General features: G+C 45.3%; 2 protein-coding genes across 2 annotated transcripts in view; one reads left to right on the forward strand and one right to left on the reverse strand.

Annotated features, from left to right (window-relative positions):
- Positions 1–1140: 1140 nt before the first annotated feature.
- On the reverse strand, positions 1141–5978 carry LOC115531475 (fructose-bisphosphate aldolase A-like). Its single transcript, XM_030340779.1, is given in 8 exon segments — positions 1141–1376; positions 1863–1970; positions 1972–2063; positions 3111–3372; positions 3581–3741; positions 3991–4257; positions 4572–4690; positions 5847–5978. Coding segments are annotated over 7 exon segments (1095 nt in total). The 5' UTR covers positions 4684–4690; positions 5847–5978; the 3' UTR covers positions 1141–1283.
- A 2587-nt stretch (positions 5979–8565) lies between these two features.
- LOC115530934 (integrin alpha-M) overlaps positions 8566–14768 on the forward strand; it is a gene marked incomplete in the record, with an annotated part of 56632 nt that continues 50429 nt past the window's right edge. Inside the window, 1 exon segment of the mRNA XM_030339784.1 lies at positions 8566–8685. Within this exon segment, the coding sequence (XP_030195644.1) occupies positions 8649–8685 (37 nt within the window).

Raw genomic sequence — 14768 nt, forward strand, 5'->3', positions numbered from 1 at the left:
CTACCTCTGTATTCAATGTCTAGCCCCTACCTGCTCCTTAATGACCTGTCTCTGTGTTCACTGTCTAACCCCTACCTGCTCCTTAATGACCTGTGCCTGATCCTGGTGAACTTCTACCGCTGCATCATTGAGAGCATCCTTACCAACTGTGTCGCAGTATGGTATGGCAAATGCTCTGTCTCTGACTGGAAAGCACTGCAGAGGGTGGTGAAAACTGCCCAACGCATCATCGGTTCCTCACTCCCCTCAATCGAGACTGTCCAGAGCAAGCGATGCCTGCGAAAGACGCGGCATCTGCAAGGACTATTCTCACCCCAACCACAGACTGTTCACCATCCTCCCCTCCGGGAGGCGCTACAGGTCTCTCCGGACCCGGACTAGCAGGTTCAGGGGAAGCTTTTTCCCTGCGGATATCAATCTTCTAAACTGCTACCCCCCCCACCCCCCCCCCCCCTCCCCCACTGTCTGCCCCCCCCCCCCCCCCCGCAGCCATCCATTGCACTAACCCATACTAGTTGACTGAACAATTATCCCTCTACTTGATTGTACATAACCCCTGTATCAGAGACCCATATTACTCTATTTATTTTATATATATCATATTATATATATACTGCAGTTATTGTACCTCTGCTCTGATGCTGTATACTTCACTTTACTGCTATTTTTGCACTTCTGGTTGGTCACAAAACCTCATTTCGTTGTACTCTGCACAATAACAATAAAAATGAATCCAATCCAATTCACTGTCTAACACCCACCTGCTCCTTAATGACCCTTCCCTGTATTCACTGTCTAACCCCCACCTGCTCCATAATGACCTTTCCTGGCCACGTAAAAGCCGCTGCTTAATGAAAACATGGTAAATAGTACATTTAACAATTATTCATGGATCCTGAGGTGATATGTACTACACTTTAGCACTCCAAATATAAACAAGATAACATTTTTTTCTGGGATTTATTTGTTTTTATTAGCGTGACGAGATGACCATCACTCAATATTCAGAGTTTGAGATCGCATTCATGGGATATTTCCCATTATCCCGAGATAGCGAACCAATAAAATTGCGCCATCTTAGGAGGACAACGTGTAACGTATACTAAATGTGAGTAAACGAAGAGGAAGAAGGCGAACAAGCTCTGTTAAAGTCCTTTATTGTTCGGTACCAGGATGAACCGGCAATAACAAGTACAATCAACAGGTTCCATGAATACAAACAGTAAGGTGGGAATCTTTGACTTCAAAGGTGCATAACATGAGCGGATGGGAATAGAGATCCACTAGTAGGCGTGGTTGGCCACGAACAGGGACTCCCCGCCGGCGCTGCTGCTTCCACCGGGCGCGTACTTACCCACGCAGGCCTGGCTGTTAGCCTGGGGAACAAAACAACAACCTGAGTTAGAACGTTCCTTAAGGAACAGCTACAGCATGCTAACATAGCATGCTGATTTTAGCATCTTCGTTAAATACACACAAACATAAAAAGTAAAAAAGATAAGATAATAATGTATTAAAATGATTAATGCAACTAAAATAAAAAGCCCCGCCTCTGCAGGAAGCCTAGACTGGGTAGCCCTGCCCATTCTGCCGGCGATTTGAGTTCGCCCTACCGAAGGGTCTGGAGAAGAGCAATACATTTCTTTCTAATTTTGATACGTTTTTGCGGGAGCCAATCACCAAGCTGGCTATTCCCCCTGGAGCGCTATTGGCTGGTTTAAACTCAATGAGAACTGCGAAGCGACGGCAAGCAGCCATTTGCGCACAGCGTCAGTTGAACTAGGCCCGTTGTTCACGCCTCTTGTGCTGTAGAAAATGACAGCAGCCTCCCCGGACCAACGTGCAATCTACCAGCCACCTACCAGAGCCCTCTTGATCAGCTCCTCCTGGCAGGCCTTGCCGTTCTCCTTCTTGCCTTGCCAGGCCTTGAGGGCCGATGCCTGCAGGGCACGGCCGTAGGAGAAGGTGACCGGCCCAGGGCCGGGCCAGGGGGCACTGGTTCATGGCGTTCAGGTTGATGGAGGCCTCCTCCTCACTCTGACCACCGGACAGGAAGGTAATGCCTAGAGGAGGGGGCGGAGCTTAACGAACGCTGTGTGCCTGAGTGTGTGTGGTGTGTGTGTGTGTGTGTGTGTGTGTGTGTGTGTGTGTGTGTGTGTGGTGTGTGTGTGTGTGTGTGTGTGTGTGCGCATGTGTGTGTGTGTGCGTGTGTGTGCGTGTGTGGGTGTGTGAAAACCCTAAAACAACATACATATGTATGTATATTATTAGGGCTGTCTCCGACTGGGAATTTTCTGAGTCGAATCAGATCTGCCTTTTCAGTCCAGAGATTCGACCATTCGGCGGCTGAGCAGGGCAAGTCTTTTGGAAGTTTAAAAAATTAGTTTTCTTTCTATTAACACTCTGTTGTGGTAGGCTCTAGGCCTTTTATGCGTTGCGCTCATTTCATTCTCACCTGAACAGTTTTCTGTCAATCAAACTCGTCGGAATTGTAGTCAACTTACTCTTGTCGGGTTTAATTAGGCTCCTGCCCATAATGCGGTCTGATAATGAACACGGGGCTCATGTATAGGCCAGTGGATAATCCACTATATGAGCCCAGTGTTCACGATGTGATTGCATTTATTGAGCCCGAAAGAATGCACAGCGTTGTGTCGCCACACTGAGTGCGCACCAAGAGAAAATGTAGCAATAATGTAAGGGGAGACAACCGCTTCCCTCTGCGAGATTCTGTCTAGCAAACAAAATAAAAAATGAATCAATCGCCACAGTGACATGGACAGTGTCTAAATAAAGCTTCTCTTATTATTATCATTAGAGCTATGATGCAAATGGGGAATTTTAGGCCTGCGGTGGCATCTGTACGTGCAGTTTGCAATTTATATTAACAGTATTATAAAAAAATAAAGGAAGACGGCGGGAAACCCCGCTCGGATTCTCTTAGATTCAGATTCTCAGATTCTCGACTCAGATTCTCTGAGTCGACTGCAGAGTTTCCCGACTGATGATTCGTATCATCATCACAGCCCTATATGTTATATACATACATATATATATATATATATATGGGATATATGGGACCATATGTGTGTGTGTACGTGTGGCCTCACCAGGGACTGCTGGGGGCACGGTGCGGCGCAGGGCGGTGACGGTCGCCATGGCGATCTCCTGGTTGGTGTACTTGTGTGAGCAGGAGTGGTCCCGGCCCGTCACCATGTTGGGCTTGAGCAGGGTTCCCTCCAGGTACACGTGGTGGTCGGACAGGGCCTTGTACATGGCGGCCAGGACCTTCTCTGTGACATACTGGCAGCGCTTCAGGTCGTGATCGCCGTCGGGCAGGATCTCGGGCTCCACGATGGGCACGATGCCGTGCTGGGGGAACACCGCTCGTTAACATCTGACTCATTCACTGATAGCACCCCTAACCCCGACGCTAACGTCAAACAAACACCAGACGATGAACACACTGATGTTGGCATTGCGAACTCACAGCCGGGTGCTTTGAGGAGATTTAAACGCTTGACCTGTGGACAACAACTTGTTTGTCAACAGTTTTTGTTTTTGAGTCCGATCCCCTTACCATCTGGCAGATGCTAGCATAGCGGGCCAGCACGTTGGCGTTCTCGACAATGGCCAGTCTGGAGGGGGTGGTGGGGGTGATCTTCATCACACAGCGCCACTTGGCGAAGTCAGCGCCGTCCTTCTTGTACTGGGCACAGCGCTCATACAGGCCGTCAAGACCTGCGCAAGAGATGCACACAGGTACTCAGCAACACAAAACGCTGCTTATCTTTTGGGTTGTCAATGAATTCCCACGGTGGGACCAGTCACATTGTTGGCATCCCAGTGCTGTCTTGGATGTTATCCCAGTATGTCAATTGGAGTCAAGTAGATTTGGATTTGTAAACATCTGTGGACGACATTGGCCGTGTCCAAAGGATTTAGGGCCGGTCTATTACAGTCCTGAGGGTTGCAGTTCTGGCGTCTAACCTTGGGTGGTGGTCTCGCCGTTGGTCCCGGCGAGGGGCACCACGCCCTTGTCCACCTTGATCCCGACCACCATGCCTCTGCTCTTCAGGTGCTCGGGGAAGAGCTTGCCGGCGTCTGTCTTCTGGTACATGGTCTCGTGGAAGAGGATCACGCCTCCGATGCAGGGGTCGACGCGCTCGTCAGCTGTGAAGAGCAGCTGGCGGTACAGCCTCCTGTTCTCCTCGGTGTTCTCAGCATTGATGCTCTCGAAGCGCTTGGCCACGCTACCTGGGGTCACACAGGGGAACAGAAGCGGCTCACGGATGGGGTGGAAGTCATAGTTGTTCTCTCAATGACTTTGCCTGCAGCTTTGCCAAACACCACATCAAGCAAGGTTTTACATCCTGCTCCGTTTTTGCCAAGAGCTTGGAGGGTTGGATTGTCCTGAACTAGTCTCTGGTAAAGTAAAGTACAGTAAACTGATCTAGTCTGGACTGGAGTGGTTGGATTAGAGCAAACTAGGCAGGCGTTAGTGGAATTAAACAACACAGAAGTGGATTAGACTGGATTTAACTGGATTTTGTTCTGGGTTTTTTGTTTACCGGTGGACTCGTCTGCGGCGAGGATTCCCTTTCCGGGAGCGACGATCCTAAGAGCGATGTCGCTGAGCTCCTTCTTCTGCTCCGGGCTGAGGAATGGGTAGGCGTGAGGCATCTTGACTCTGCTGAGGAAGAGGAGGTTGAGATTGAACCCATAGCAGATAACGACACTGATGACTTAACGCCAACGTTGTGTTGAATCATTAAAGACCTTTATTGTGCAACGTATTAGCGACTTGACCGCCAGTCAGTTCTATGTTTTAGGTTGCTTTGTACTCCTACACCACATTCTTCTAAAATGAATAGTTTACTACGTGATATATCTTGCTTGAGGATACAAGGTTGATAAGTTTCAAAATAATCCTATGGTTTTATTTGAGTTGTTTTACTCTGGGTTAGTCCAAGATATGGAGGCCGTGAGCCGGCAGCTGTGGACGGAACGGAGGAGCCTCGTACCCCTGACCTTTCTGTTCACATCCTGACTTTAACCCCTCCACTGATGTCACAACCTAGCTCTATCCTCTCCCTCTCTCTCCCTCTCTCTCCCTCTCTCTCCCCCTATGTAAAGCCTGGTCATACTATTTATAGGCAGATAAATATGCAGGCATTGTCAGCTGCTGTTGGGTTTGTAGGACTTTGGAGAAGGAAGTTTCGTAACAATATACCCCAACACGCAGAAGAGCAGATGATAAATATAGACTGGCTGTCTAGAAGCAGGAAATATTGGCACTGTGGTGGAACTATGAGTCAGACCGACCAGTAGAGTTCTGCAAAAAGGTTCCTGATAACGTTTCTGACTCTCCAAAGAGGAAGCATGCTGTTACTCAGATAACCAAGATGGAGAAACCGCTAACACAGAAGAGATTGCGATTAAAGTTGTATTTGGCTTTTTCGTTCAAGAGCATGACCAACATATAAAGCCATATGAAGATATTCAAGTTTAAGTTTAATACCTTTGGGTTTTTTGAGCTTTACTTAAGCAAGTACCAAACACTATACTGCAAAAAGACTGGTGACGTTGAAATTAAAAGTTTAAAAAGTTAAGTACTGGTCCCATTCCATACAAAATTCCACATTCATTTATATCACTCTGTCCTCAAAACACTACTTTCATCCACTTGACACCGCATTATTATTACAAAATAATTCTCATGCATTGGTTGACCGATCACTAAGATATCAGAAGACGTCAACAACAGCAGAGCTTGTTGGCCCTTGACGAGCTGCTGATATCCTACTGATGCCGTGTCTGAAAGTGCAATTCAAAAGATCATTTACCTGTGGATGCTTCCGAAGGAGAGCTGTGAGGAGAGGAGAAGGATCTAGGGTTTAGTCCACGACAACGCTCTCTCTCCCCTACCCCTACTATTTATCTATCCATTGTGACCCCTCACATTTCAACCGCCCGGCTATTAAAAGCCCAGCATGCAACAGGAGACGCCCGGTGACATTCAGCAGCTCTGGGCCAGAGTACAGAACCTTTGGAAAGGGCAAAGAGGGGTCCAGTCACCAGGTAGACGGGGACAGAGATGGGACAGAAAGGACTAACGACTTATCACTCTCTCTCTTGCTTTGTCTCCAATCGGTTTATTTTGAGGATTTAGGTGGTAATAAACAATTAGGTGGTTATTAGTTAACCAAGGCTTTGCACACACACACACACACACACACACACACACACACACACACACACACGCACACACACACACACACACACACCACACACATACATACATGCACACACACACACACACACACACACACACACACACACACACACACACACAGACACACACACACACACACAAACATTCACTCGAATGCAGTTTTTTATTTTTAACTGTCTGTGTTTGTGTATGTGTGTGTGTCTTCACAGTGTGTGTCTTCACAGAGTGGTTGATAAACATTTAATTGCACATATTAACACTTTTTAAATCCAGATTTACACATCTATGAATACTTTTGTGTACACGATGAGCACAGAACGACTTCAGAAGAGAGTAACCAGGCATGTACACATATAGATATACAGTATAGACGTGCGGGCTATGCATTGAAACATGCATGCATAGAACACACACAAATACATAAACACACTGCACAAATGGGATGGCCTTGCCCACTGGCTGAACATACCCTTAGAAATCCAACCCAGTGGAGCCAAGTGTGTGCAGCTGTGCAACCTTTGACTGACCTTTGGCTGACCTGTTGTGTGATTGGCCGGTGGAATCAATCGCTTCATGTGTGCCACACATATCAGAGCAAATCCCCTGGGGATCAGAGGTGAAGCCCACTCTCAGACAAACCGCACACGCATACACGCACAGACACCATACACACGCAAGCATAATAAAGATGTTTGTGCACATGCGTGTGTGTGCTTCTGTCAACACACAGAAGGATATACACAATGCTTTTGTAATAAACAAATGAACATACACTAAGTGTTCGGACCGATGTGTTTCGGCTGCTTTTTGACGCGCAAATTATTGAGCGAAGTAGCTTGTCTAGGCGCGTTTTGATACCAGTCAAATGAGCTCCTCTTGATTTTCACAGCCAGCAAACACGATCGTTCTTCAACCAATCAACGTTAACTAAAGTCAGACCACACCAGTCAGTTAGTAGCCTGGGAACCAGACAAATCTCCCCAGCTCATGTTTTATTTACTCTGCAGTGGGTTTCCCTCCCATACTCCCTCCCATTATTATTATTCATTTTTTGAGTAGAGGCCGCCACCAACGACCACCAACAACAAAGATGGCTGCCACTGATGTAGAACGGTTGATTGATTACGCTATCGAAACACCCTTTTGCAAAGATGTTGTAACGAGGTGGTTCCCTATAAAATGCACTCCATAAGAAAAATGCACCACAATGCACACACATACCCCCCCCCCCCCCCCCCCACACACACACACACACACAAGAAAAACAACAACACACACACTCATGCACACAGCCAGACTGTTATCCACTTGAAACAGACGTCTCACACACACACACACCTTTCCTTCTAAGGGCTGATGTAGAGTCATCTTGATGCCTCTGGTATCGTGGTTTCGGTGTTGCGTCAAGGTTCAACTCAGAGACAGTAAAGATCTTAAGACAGTGTTAGACCAATATCATCTTCTCTCACCCAGATCCTGTCTGGACGACCTTGTATCCAAACCTTCCAGAAGGATCGCCCGAAGTTATATTCAACGTTCGCCAGGCTTGGGAATCCACGTTAAAGGCTTGGGACGCCCGCAAGCCTGAAATATTTTTTTTTATCTGTGAGTGTGTGTGTGTATGTTTGTGTTTGAGTCTCCAGTGTGTGTGTGTTTGTCTGGATGAATTGTGTGTGTCTGAAGAGTCGGTGTGTGTATTTGTGTGGGATGGGAGAAAAAGAAAGTGAAACATTAATGTGTTTGAGAGAGAGAGAGAGAGAGAGAGAGAGAGAGAGAGAGAAGGTTAGATAGAGCGTAAATGTGTGTGTGAGACTTAGTATTAAGTTTGGTTATGTTTGCATTAACATGTGGTCTAATAAGTTAATAGCGGGTCGACAGTAGCTCAGGAGAGCGGGTTGACTGGTAACCGGAAGGTCGCCAGTTAGATCCCTGGCTCCTCCGGGGAAGCTCGGGCCCATTTCCTGTGGTTGACTCCGCCGTCGGTGTGTTAATGTTTGAATGATTGGTTGTAAGTCGCTTTGAATAAAGCGGCAGCAAGATCCCCCAAATGTTAAAGCAATGGGAATAGTATAAATGTATTTACATTAGGGCCGGACAATTCTGCTTGCAATGTCCCCTTCGCATCAGATACGAGGCTCTCTGACAGCGCCTGTAGCTGTGAGCAGGGCCAGGGACCCAGTTCAGCTGCACTTATTATTTCTCATAGCAGCCCACTTCCTCTTCCCAGCCCAGTCCCTGGGCTCCCCGCGGGGCGTTGCATCAAAGCCGTGACCTAGCGGCAGACAGGGGGTCTTTTTGTCATGTGGTAACAGAAAGAGCCCGCCCAGCGCCAGCTACCGCTCAGCCTTCTGCGCTCTACAGCTTCCACTTCTCTCTCCCGGCACACAGTCTGGGGAGCGAAAACACAACCGTGATGGACTGGATGATCACTCTTGTAGTGTGCTTCTCAGGTAACAAAGTAATTTTAGTCCTTATTCTGTCTTCATTCTTAAGACTTTAGTTGATTATTGTGTTGCCTATGTGATTCTTGGGCTCATGATGCATGAACTATTGTCTTGTGTGGCTCGTTGTGTGCTGTGATGTCTGTATTTAGAGGAAATAACACATCCTGCTAAGTTCTAACTGACCTAATACTTCTCACACACACATTTACGCTCCATCTAACTCTCTCTCTCTCTCTCTCTCTCTCTCTCTCTCTCTCTCTCTCTCTCTCTCTCTCTCTCTCTCTCTCTCTCTCTCTCTCTCTCTCTCTCTCTCTCTCTCTCTCTCATGTGTGACTCTTCGGACACACACAATTCATCCAGACAAACACACACACACTGGAGACTCAAACACACACATACACTACAAACACACACACACACACACACACTCACAGATAATTAATTTTTTTTCAGGCTTGCAGGCATCCCAAGCCTTTAACGTGGAATCCCCAGCCTGGGAAACGTTGACTACAAATTCTGGCGATCCTTCTGGATGGTTTGGATACAAGGTCGTCCAGACAGGATCTGGGTGAGAGAAGATGATATTGGTCTAACACTGTCTTAAGATCTAACTCTAACCCTATCTATAGAACTAACCCTGGTCTAAAGATCTGACACTGTCTTAAGATCTAACTATAACCCGGTCTATAACACTGATCTAAATATCTAACCCTGTCTTAGGATCCAACTATAACCCTTTCTATTGAGCTATCCCTGGTCTAAAGATTGAACCCTGTTTAAAGAACTAGCCCTGGTCTAAACATATAATCCTGATCTATAAATCTAACCCTGGTCTAAATATCTAACCCTGTCTAAGGTTTTAACCCTGGTCTACAGATCTAACCCTGGTCTAAAGATCTAATCCTGGTCTAAAAATCTAACCTTGGTCTAAATATCTAACCCTGTCTAAGGTTCTAACCCTGGTCTACAGATCTAAAGATCTAATCCTGGTCTTTAAATCTAACCCTGGTCTAAATATCTAGCCCTGTCTAAGGTTCTAACCCTGGTCTACAGATGTAACCCTGGTCTAAAGATCTAATCCTGGTCTTTAAATCTAACCCTGGTCTAAATATCTAATATAGATATAAATATCTAGGGCGTTTGTTAAGTAATGGTGTTCAGGATCACCTGATTATCTAAAGCCAACCCCAAAATCTTGATTCATTATATCAAAAGGTTCAATTCGTCCTCCAATAATTGCTAGTTCGATCCCCAGCTCCTCCTAGCTGTGTGTTTCTGTGTCCCTGAGCAAGACACTTAACCCTAACTGCTCCTGACGAGCTGGCTGTCGCCTTGCATGGTTGACTCTGCCGTCGGTGTGTCAATGGGTGTATTAACCGATGTAAGTCGCGTTGGATAAAAGCGTCTGCTAAATGCCCTAATTGTAATTGTAAATATAAACTAAAGGAAAGAAAGTAAATACATCTGAGGAGGTTTGGCCTTGTTGAAGTTGTAGCGTATCAAGTGGCCTCAGGGGTCAGGGCCCCGGGGCCAGAGAGCAGGCCCTGGGTGTCCAAAGGATCAGGACCCAGAAGCACATGCGGGCTGACTTTGCACACAGGAATAAGAAATGTACTGTACATACAACTACATCCTTGTAAAACCGCTTTATTTGTGAATGACGGATATCAGGTAACTTAGTTGTTGTTTTTTAAATTAGGCCTACGATACACAGACTAAAAGTGCCCCATCGATGTTCTTTGAGTATCAAAAATATTTAACCTTATTTCATAATAGTGACAATTATTATGACAATAAATAAAACACTTAACAAATGGCAATAGAAAAAACAGTTACAATATGGCAATGGAAAAAACACGGTCGGGATCATTTCAGAAGTGCAGGGGCCAAGATATAAATGTTCCTCCTCATTTGTCTGCCTCCCTACTTAGAGCTAGCCTATGTCTAACACCTTGATCTCCAACCTAAATGACAGAACAAGCCGTTCGTCAATACAACTTAAAACTACCAATGTGAGAGTCCGCTGGTCCAGCGACCCCTATCACCGGGCCGAGTAAACAGCAACACGTCACGTATGTATAGGTGCTCTTTGCCAAACAAAGTGGAAGACTTTTGTTACACTGTCAGTGGAAAACGCTTAATTATATCATAGTTTCGGAATTCAAATGCAACATTTCCGGTGTTACACCGAATCCTGCGACCCACCGAAAAGTGTGAACCCAGGGGACGCTGTTGCACATTTTCTGCAACATGCACATTTGCATTATAACAAAAAGATAAATAAAACACAAGATCTCCCCCCCACCGGTGGGTCTTTCTTTTCTTGATACTAACATTAATTCTAAGCAGCGTTTTACACAGTAGCCTATAACAGGAAATGCTCAAAGGTAAATCAGCACAATTGAACACTGACGGAAGTTTTTTATGGGTAAAGAAGCAACGGTGAAGGACCGTACTAAACGCCCTATCATTGTATGGGTCTGTAAAATGCTAATCAAATCAAAATAAATGTATTTATTAGCACCTTTAATTAAAAGGTAATTGGTTGGGGGGGAGATCTTATGTTTTATTTATGTTTTTGTGATGCCTGTCTACGCTTCAAACTCGTGCATATTGCAAAAAATGTACAACAGCGCCCCGGTCAGACTCTTCAGTGGGTCGCAGAATTCGGTGTAACACCGGCAATAAATTAGCATTTTATTTTGGTTAATCTTCAGTCCGTGAATGTATATGATGTTTATTTTGTTAGTTAATGCAACATTATCGTTGCCACTTGCCATGGTCATTAATATAGACCCCTCTATCCCTGAAACAACGCAGCTTGCACGTTGCTTGAATCGTTGCGCTGTGGAATTATCTGGGCTGTTATTATGTTCAGTGTTATTTTAAGTAATATAAGTTAATTTCAATATAAACGTAGAGACTCGAGTAAACCAGGGAGGACATTTATTCATCTTTGGGACGGACTAGACAGAAGTGTTTTTGTGGGGAACAACAGAAGTTTATGTTATTTTTTGCTTCCGCCAAAAAATCTATTTGAATGGTACATGTTATGAAAACATTTAGTTTAACTTGAAAATCAGGTCGAATTTTTCTATTCAGATGAGTACGTAGATTTTAGGGCGACCCACGGATGATGTTTCTTCTTCTCTGCGACGGACTGGACCGACGTGTTTTGTGGGCCGACCCGGAAGTTAATGTCTCTGAAAATGTCCATCCCAGAGATTCCAGATTTTATAGAACCAATTTGTTGTACCACAGAATCCTCGGTTTAGGGTTTGACTTCGGATCCGCTATTTGCAGTTACTCAAGATTTTCCCAGAGCGACCCCACAGCGCCCCCTGGTGGATAGGTCTAATGGCCAAGTTCCTATCTCTTTCAATGACTTTGGATTCATTTATTGCAACTCCTTTAATTTCCAATGTGTTTCAATGGCGCATTTGATGATGCTTTGTGAATCAATTCCTGTAGGGCTAGTATTTAAAATTCCAGATTTCCTTGTTCATATAAAAGAGACCCCAGCTCACTCCCATGTGTCCTTGACCCCAAGGTCGCAGACCAATCATTCCTGTAGGGCTCGATTTATAGTTTATTATTTACATATTTTAGTAAAGAAAAAAAAGTAATGATCTGATTAATATAAAAGAGAGCAGACGCCTTTTAGAATGTTTTTCCTCTGCCTTTAACTTTATTTATTGCATTCATGCTTCAAAAACCTTTGAAGTTGGATTTATCTGACATGATTACATTTACATTTAGGGCATTTAGCAGATGCTCTTATCCAAAGCAACTTACAAAAAGTACATTTTCAGAAGAAAGAGAAACAAAAGCAGCTGTCGGTACAGTAAGGATGTTCATAGAACCAAGTGCCAAGCACTAACAATCGCTAGGTTAACACATTCTCTGTATACAACAAAGATTGCTAGGATAAGATGCTACACAATGCTAAGTAGTGTTTTTCAAGTGCCATGATGTAAAACAAACAATAAGTGTGTACATTAAAGGTACAATGGCATGCTACTTTATGGATGCTTATTTATAGGTGTCAAGGTAAGGCCACACTGCAGACGCGTTGGCGTTGAAAATCTGCATTTTTGCACGGGCAACCATTGGAGTAGGCGCGTAGACGCGTTACACGCGTTAAAGCGGCGCGTTAGTGGCGTTAGACGCGGCATACGCACATAATGACGCACGTAAACGCACCAACGCGCGCACCGCACTAACGCGCAAAGTTCAAAAAATTAAATTGTTGACGCGCCTACGCGTGACGCTTAGCCATGATAGCCAACCAGCGTGGAGATTGACCCGACGTCTCTGGCAGAGAGTAGTGATGCTTGCACTGAAGCATATGGTGGACATCTTTCTTCTATGGGTGGAAATAGTAACATAGTTACGCCATTAAAAGCGTTTATGTAAACATTTTTAGCGAGAAATGTGCATTTTACTTTCATAATGTTCGCTCAGTGAATGTGAAGGATGTTTGGTTTGATAGTTATGACGAAGAGTGAACTCCATTCACTTGCTTGGACAGCGTCTCTGGTTGCTAAGCAACCTCAACGTCTTGGCGGACTATATCTCTGCTGATCAACACTACGAATGCTGGAAACACACCAGACACACCATGTGAAGTTATTTAACCCGATTATTGTTATTTCTATCCGAGATTATTTAATCTAACCCGATCTAAACTCTATAATGCACCCAAACACACACTCCTAAATCCAGCGCAGCCACAGGCATGTTAGGCGCGTTGAACCATTTTTGTGACACACAATGATCAAGCGTCAAGTTAGGCGCGTTATGCGCGTTTTTTAACCCGAGTAACGCGTGCAGTGTGGCCATAGCTTTAGTGGGCCCTTAATACAGTATTTGAAGACGTTCAAGAAATTCAGCCTTGGTGCAGAATAACAGCCAGTCCCACAAGGAGCTTTCCACAAACATGGCATTTTTTAGAGCGGGTCAAGGTGGATGTTGGAGGTGTTGCCCTGAGCAGCTTGCGGCCACGGTACCATGCGCTCGTGTTTACAGTGGATGTATCGCAATGACGAGGCACACACAGCTTTTGCTGTGTGTGCTTCCAGCGGGAGTCCTGGAGCTCTATATCTAAATAACCCCATATTATACATTGCATTATAAATATATATATAAAGCTGTACGCGCCTCCAGACGAACTAAAGCGCCTCCAGACGATATTATGATTCTCAAACGACGGCATCGGGTTCTCCGACGTCTCTGGTTCTTCCACTTCCGCATCAATCTGAAGAAGACTGAACCGCGACATGGGGGAGAAAGGGATTGTTGACCATGAATGTTTCCCACCGGAGCCGCGGGGCCTGTTCCGCGTCGGTGGGGCCTGCCCCGCGGCGGTGGTGCCCCGCGGCGGTGGTGCCCCGCCAGTGCTGCTGAGGCAACCGGCATCGTGGCTCCGGCGGGGGACAATCGCAGTCAATTCCTTTTGTCAAAGGCAGAGCAGGATGGCTAGTGCTCGTTTTACACCTAATGCCATTTCTAGCTACTGGGGGACCATATGCAGGCTAGGGGAACTCATATTAATATTAGAAAACCTCCTAAAGTAAATTTTTTGTGCCAGGAACAAAAACACTTCCTAGTCTGTCCCAAAAAGAATAAATGTCCCCCCCGGTTACTCGCGAAAAATATTTGAAAGAACATCACCAGTTAGGCTACATATAATAACATTGAACTCACTCAGCTCAGCCGACTCATCGACGAAAAGACGTTGATTTAATCAACAGGAAGCTGAGTGGTTTCAGGGATAGCGGCATCCATATGAATCACCATGGCAACGATAGAACACGTTGCATTAACTAACAGGCTAAACATTGTATACATTCACTGAAGATTACAAAACGGAAATGACCATTTATCGCTAGAAAAGTTAGAAACTATCTTAAAAATGTCAACAGAATAAATCGAATGTCATCCATTTTGTTTTGGCACAACGTTGACATACGTGACATTGATGTTGCTGTTTCTTCAAACAGGCGATAGGGGCGCTGTACAAGTGAGAGCTCATATGGCTCGTTTTGGGTCACACCAACACGGTCTATTCTGTCGTTTAGGTTGGAGAA

The sequence above is a fragment of the Gadus morhua genome, chromosome 18 (genome assembly GCF_902167405.1).
Source record: "Gadus morhua chromosome 18, gadMor3.0, whole genome shotgun sequence".
Taxonomy (NCBI): domain Eukaryota; kingdom Metazoa; phylum Chordata; class Actinopteri; order Gadiformes; family Gadidae; genus Gadus; species Gadus morhua.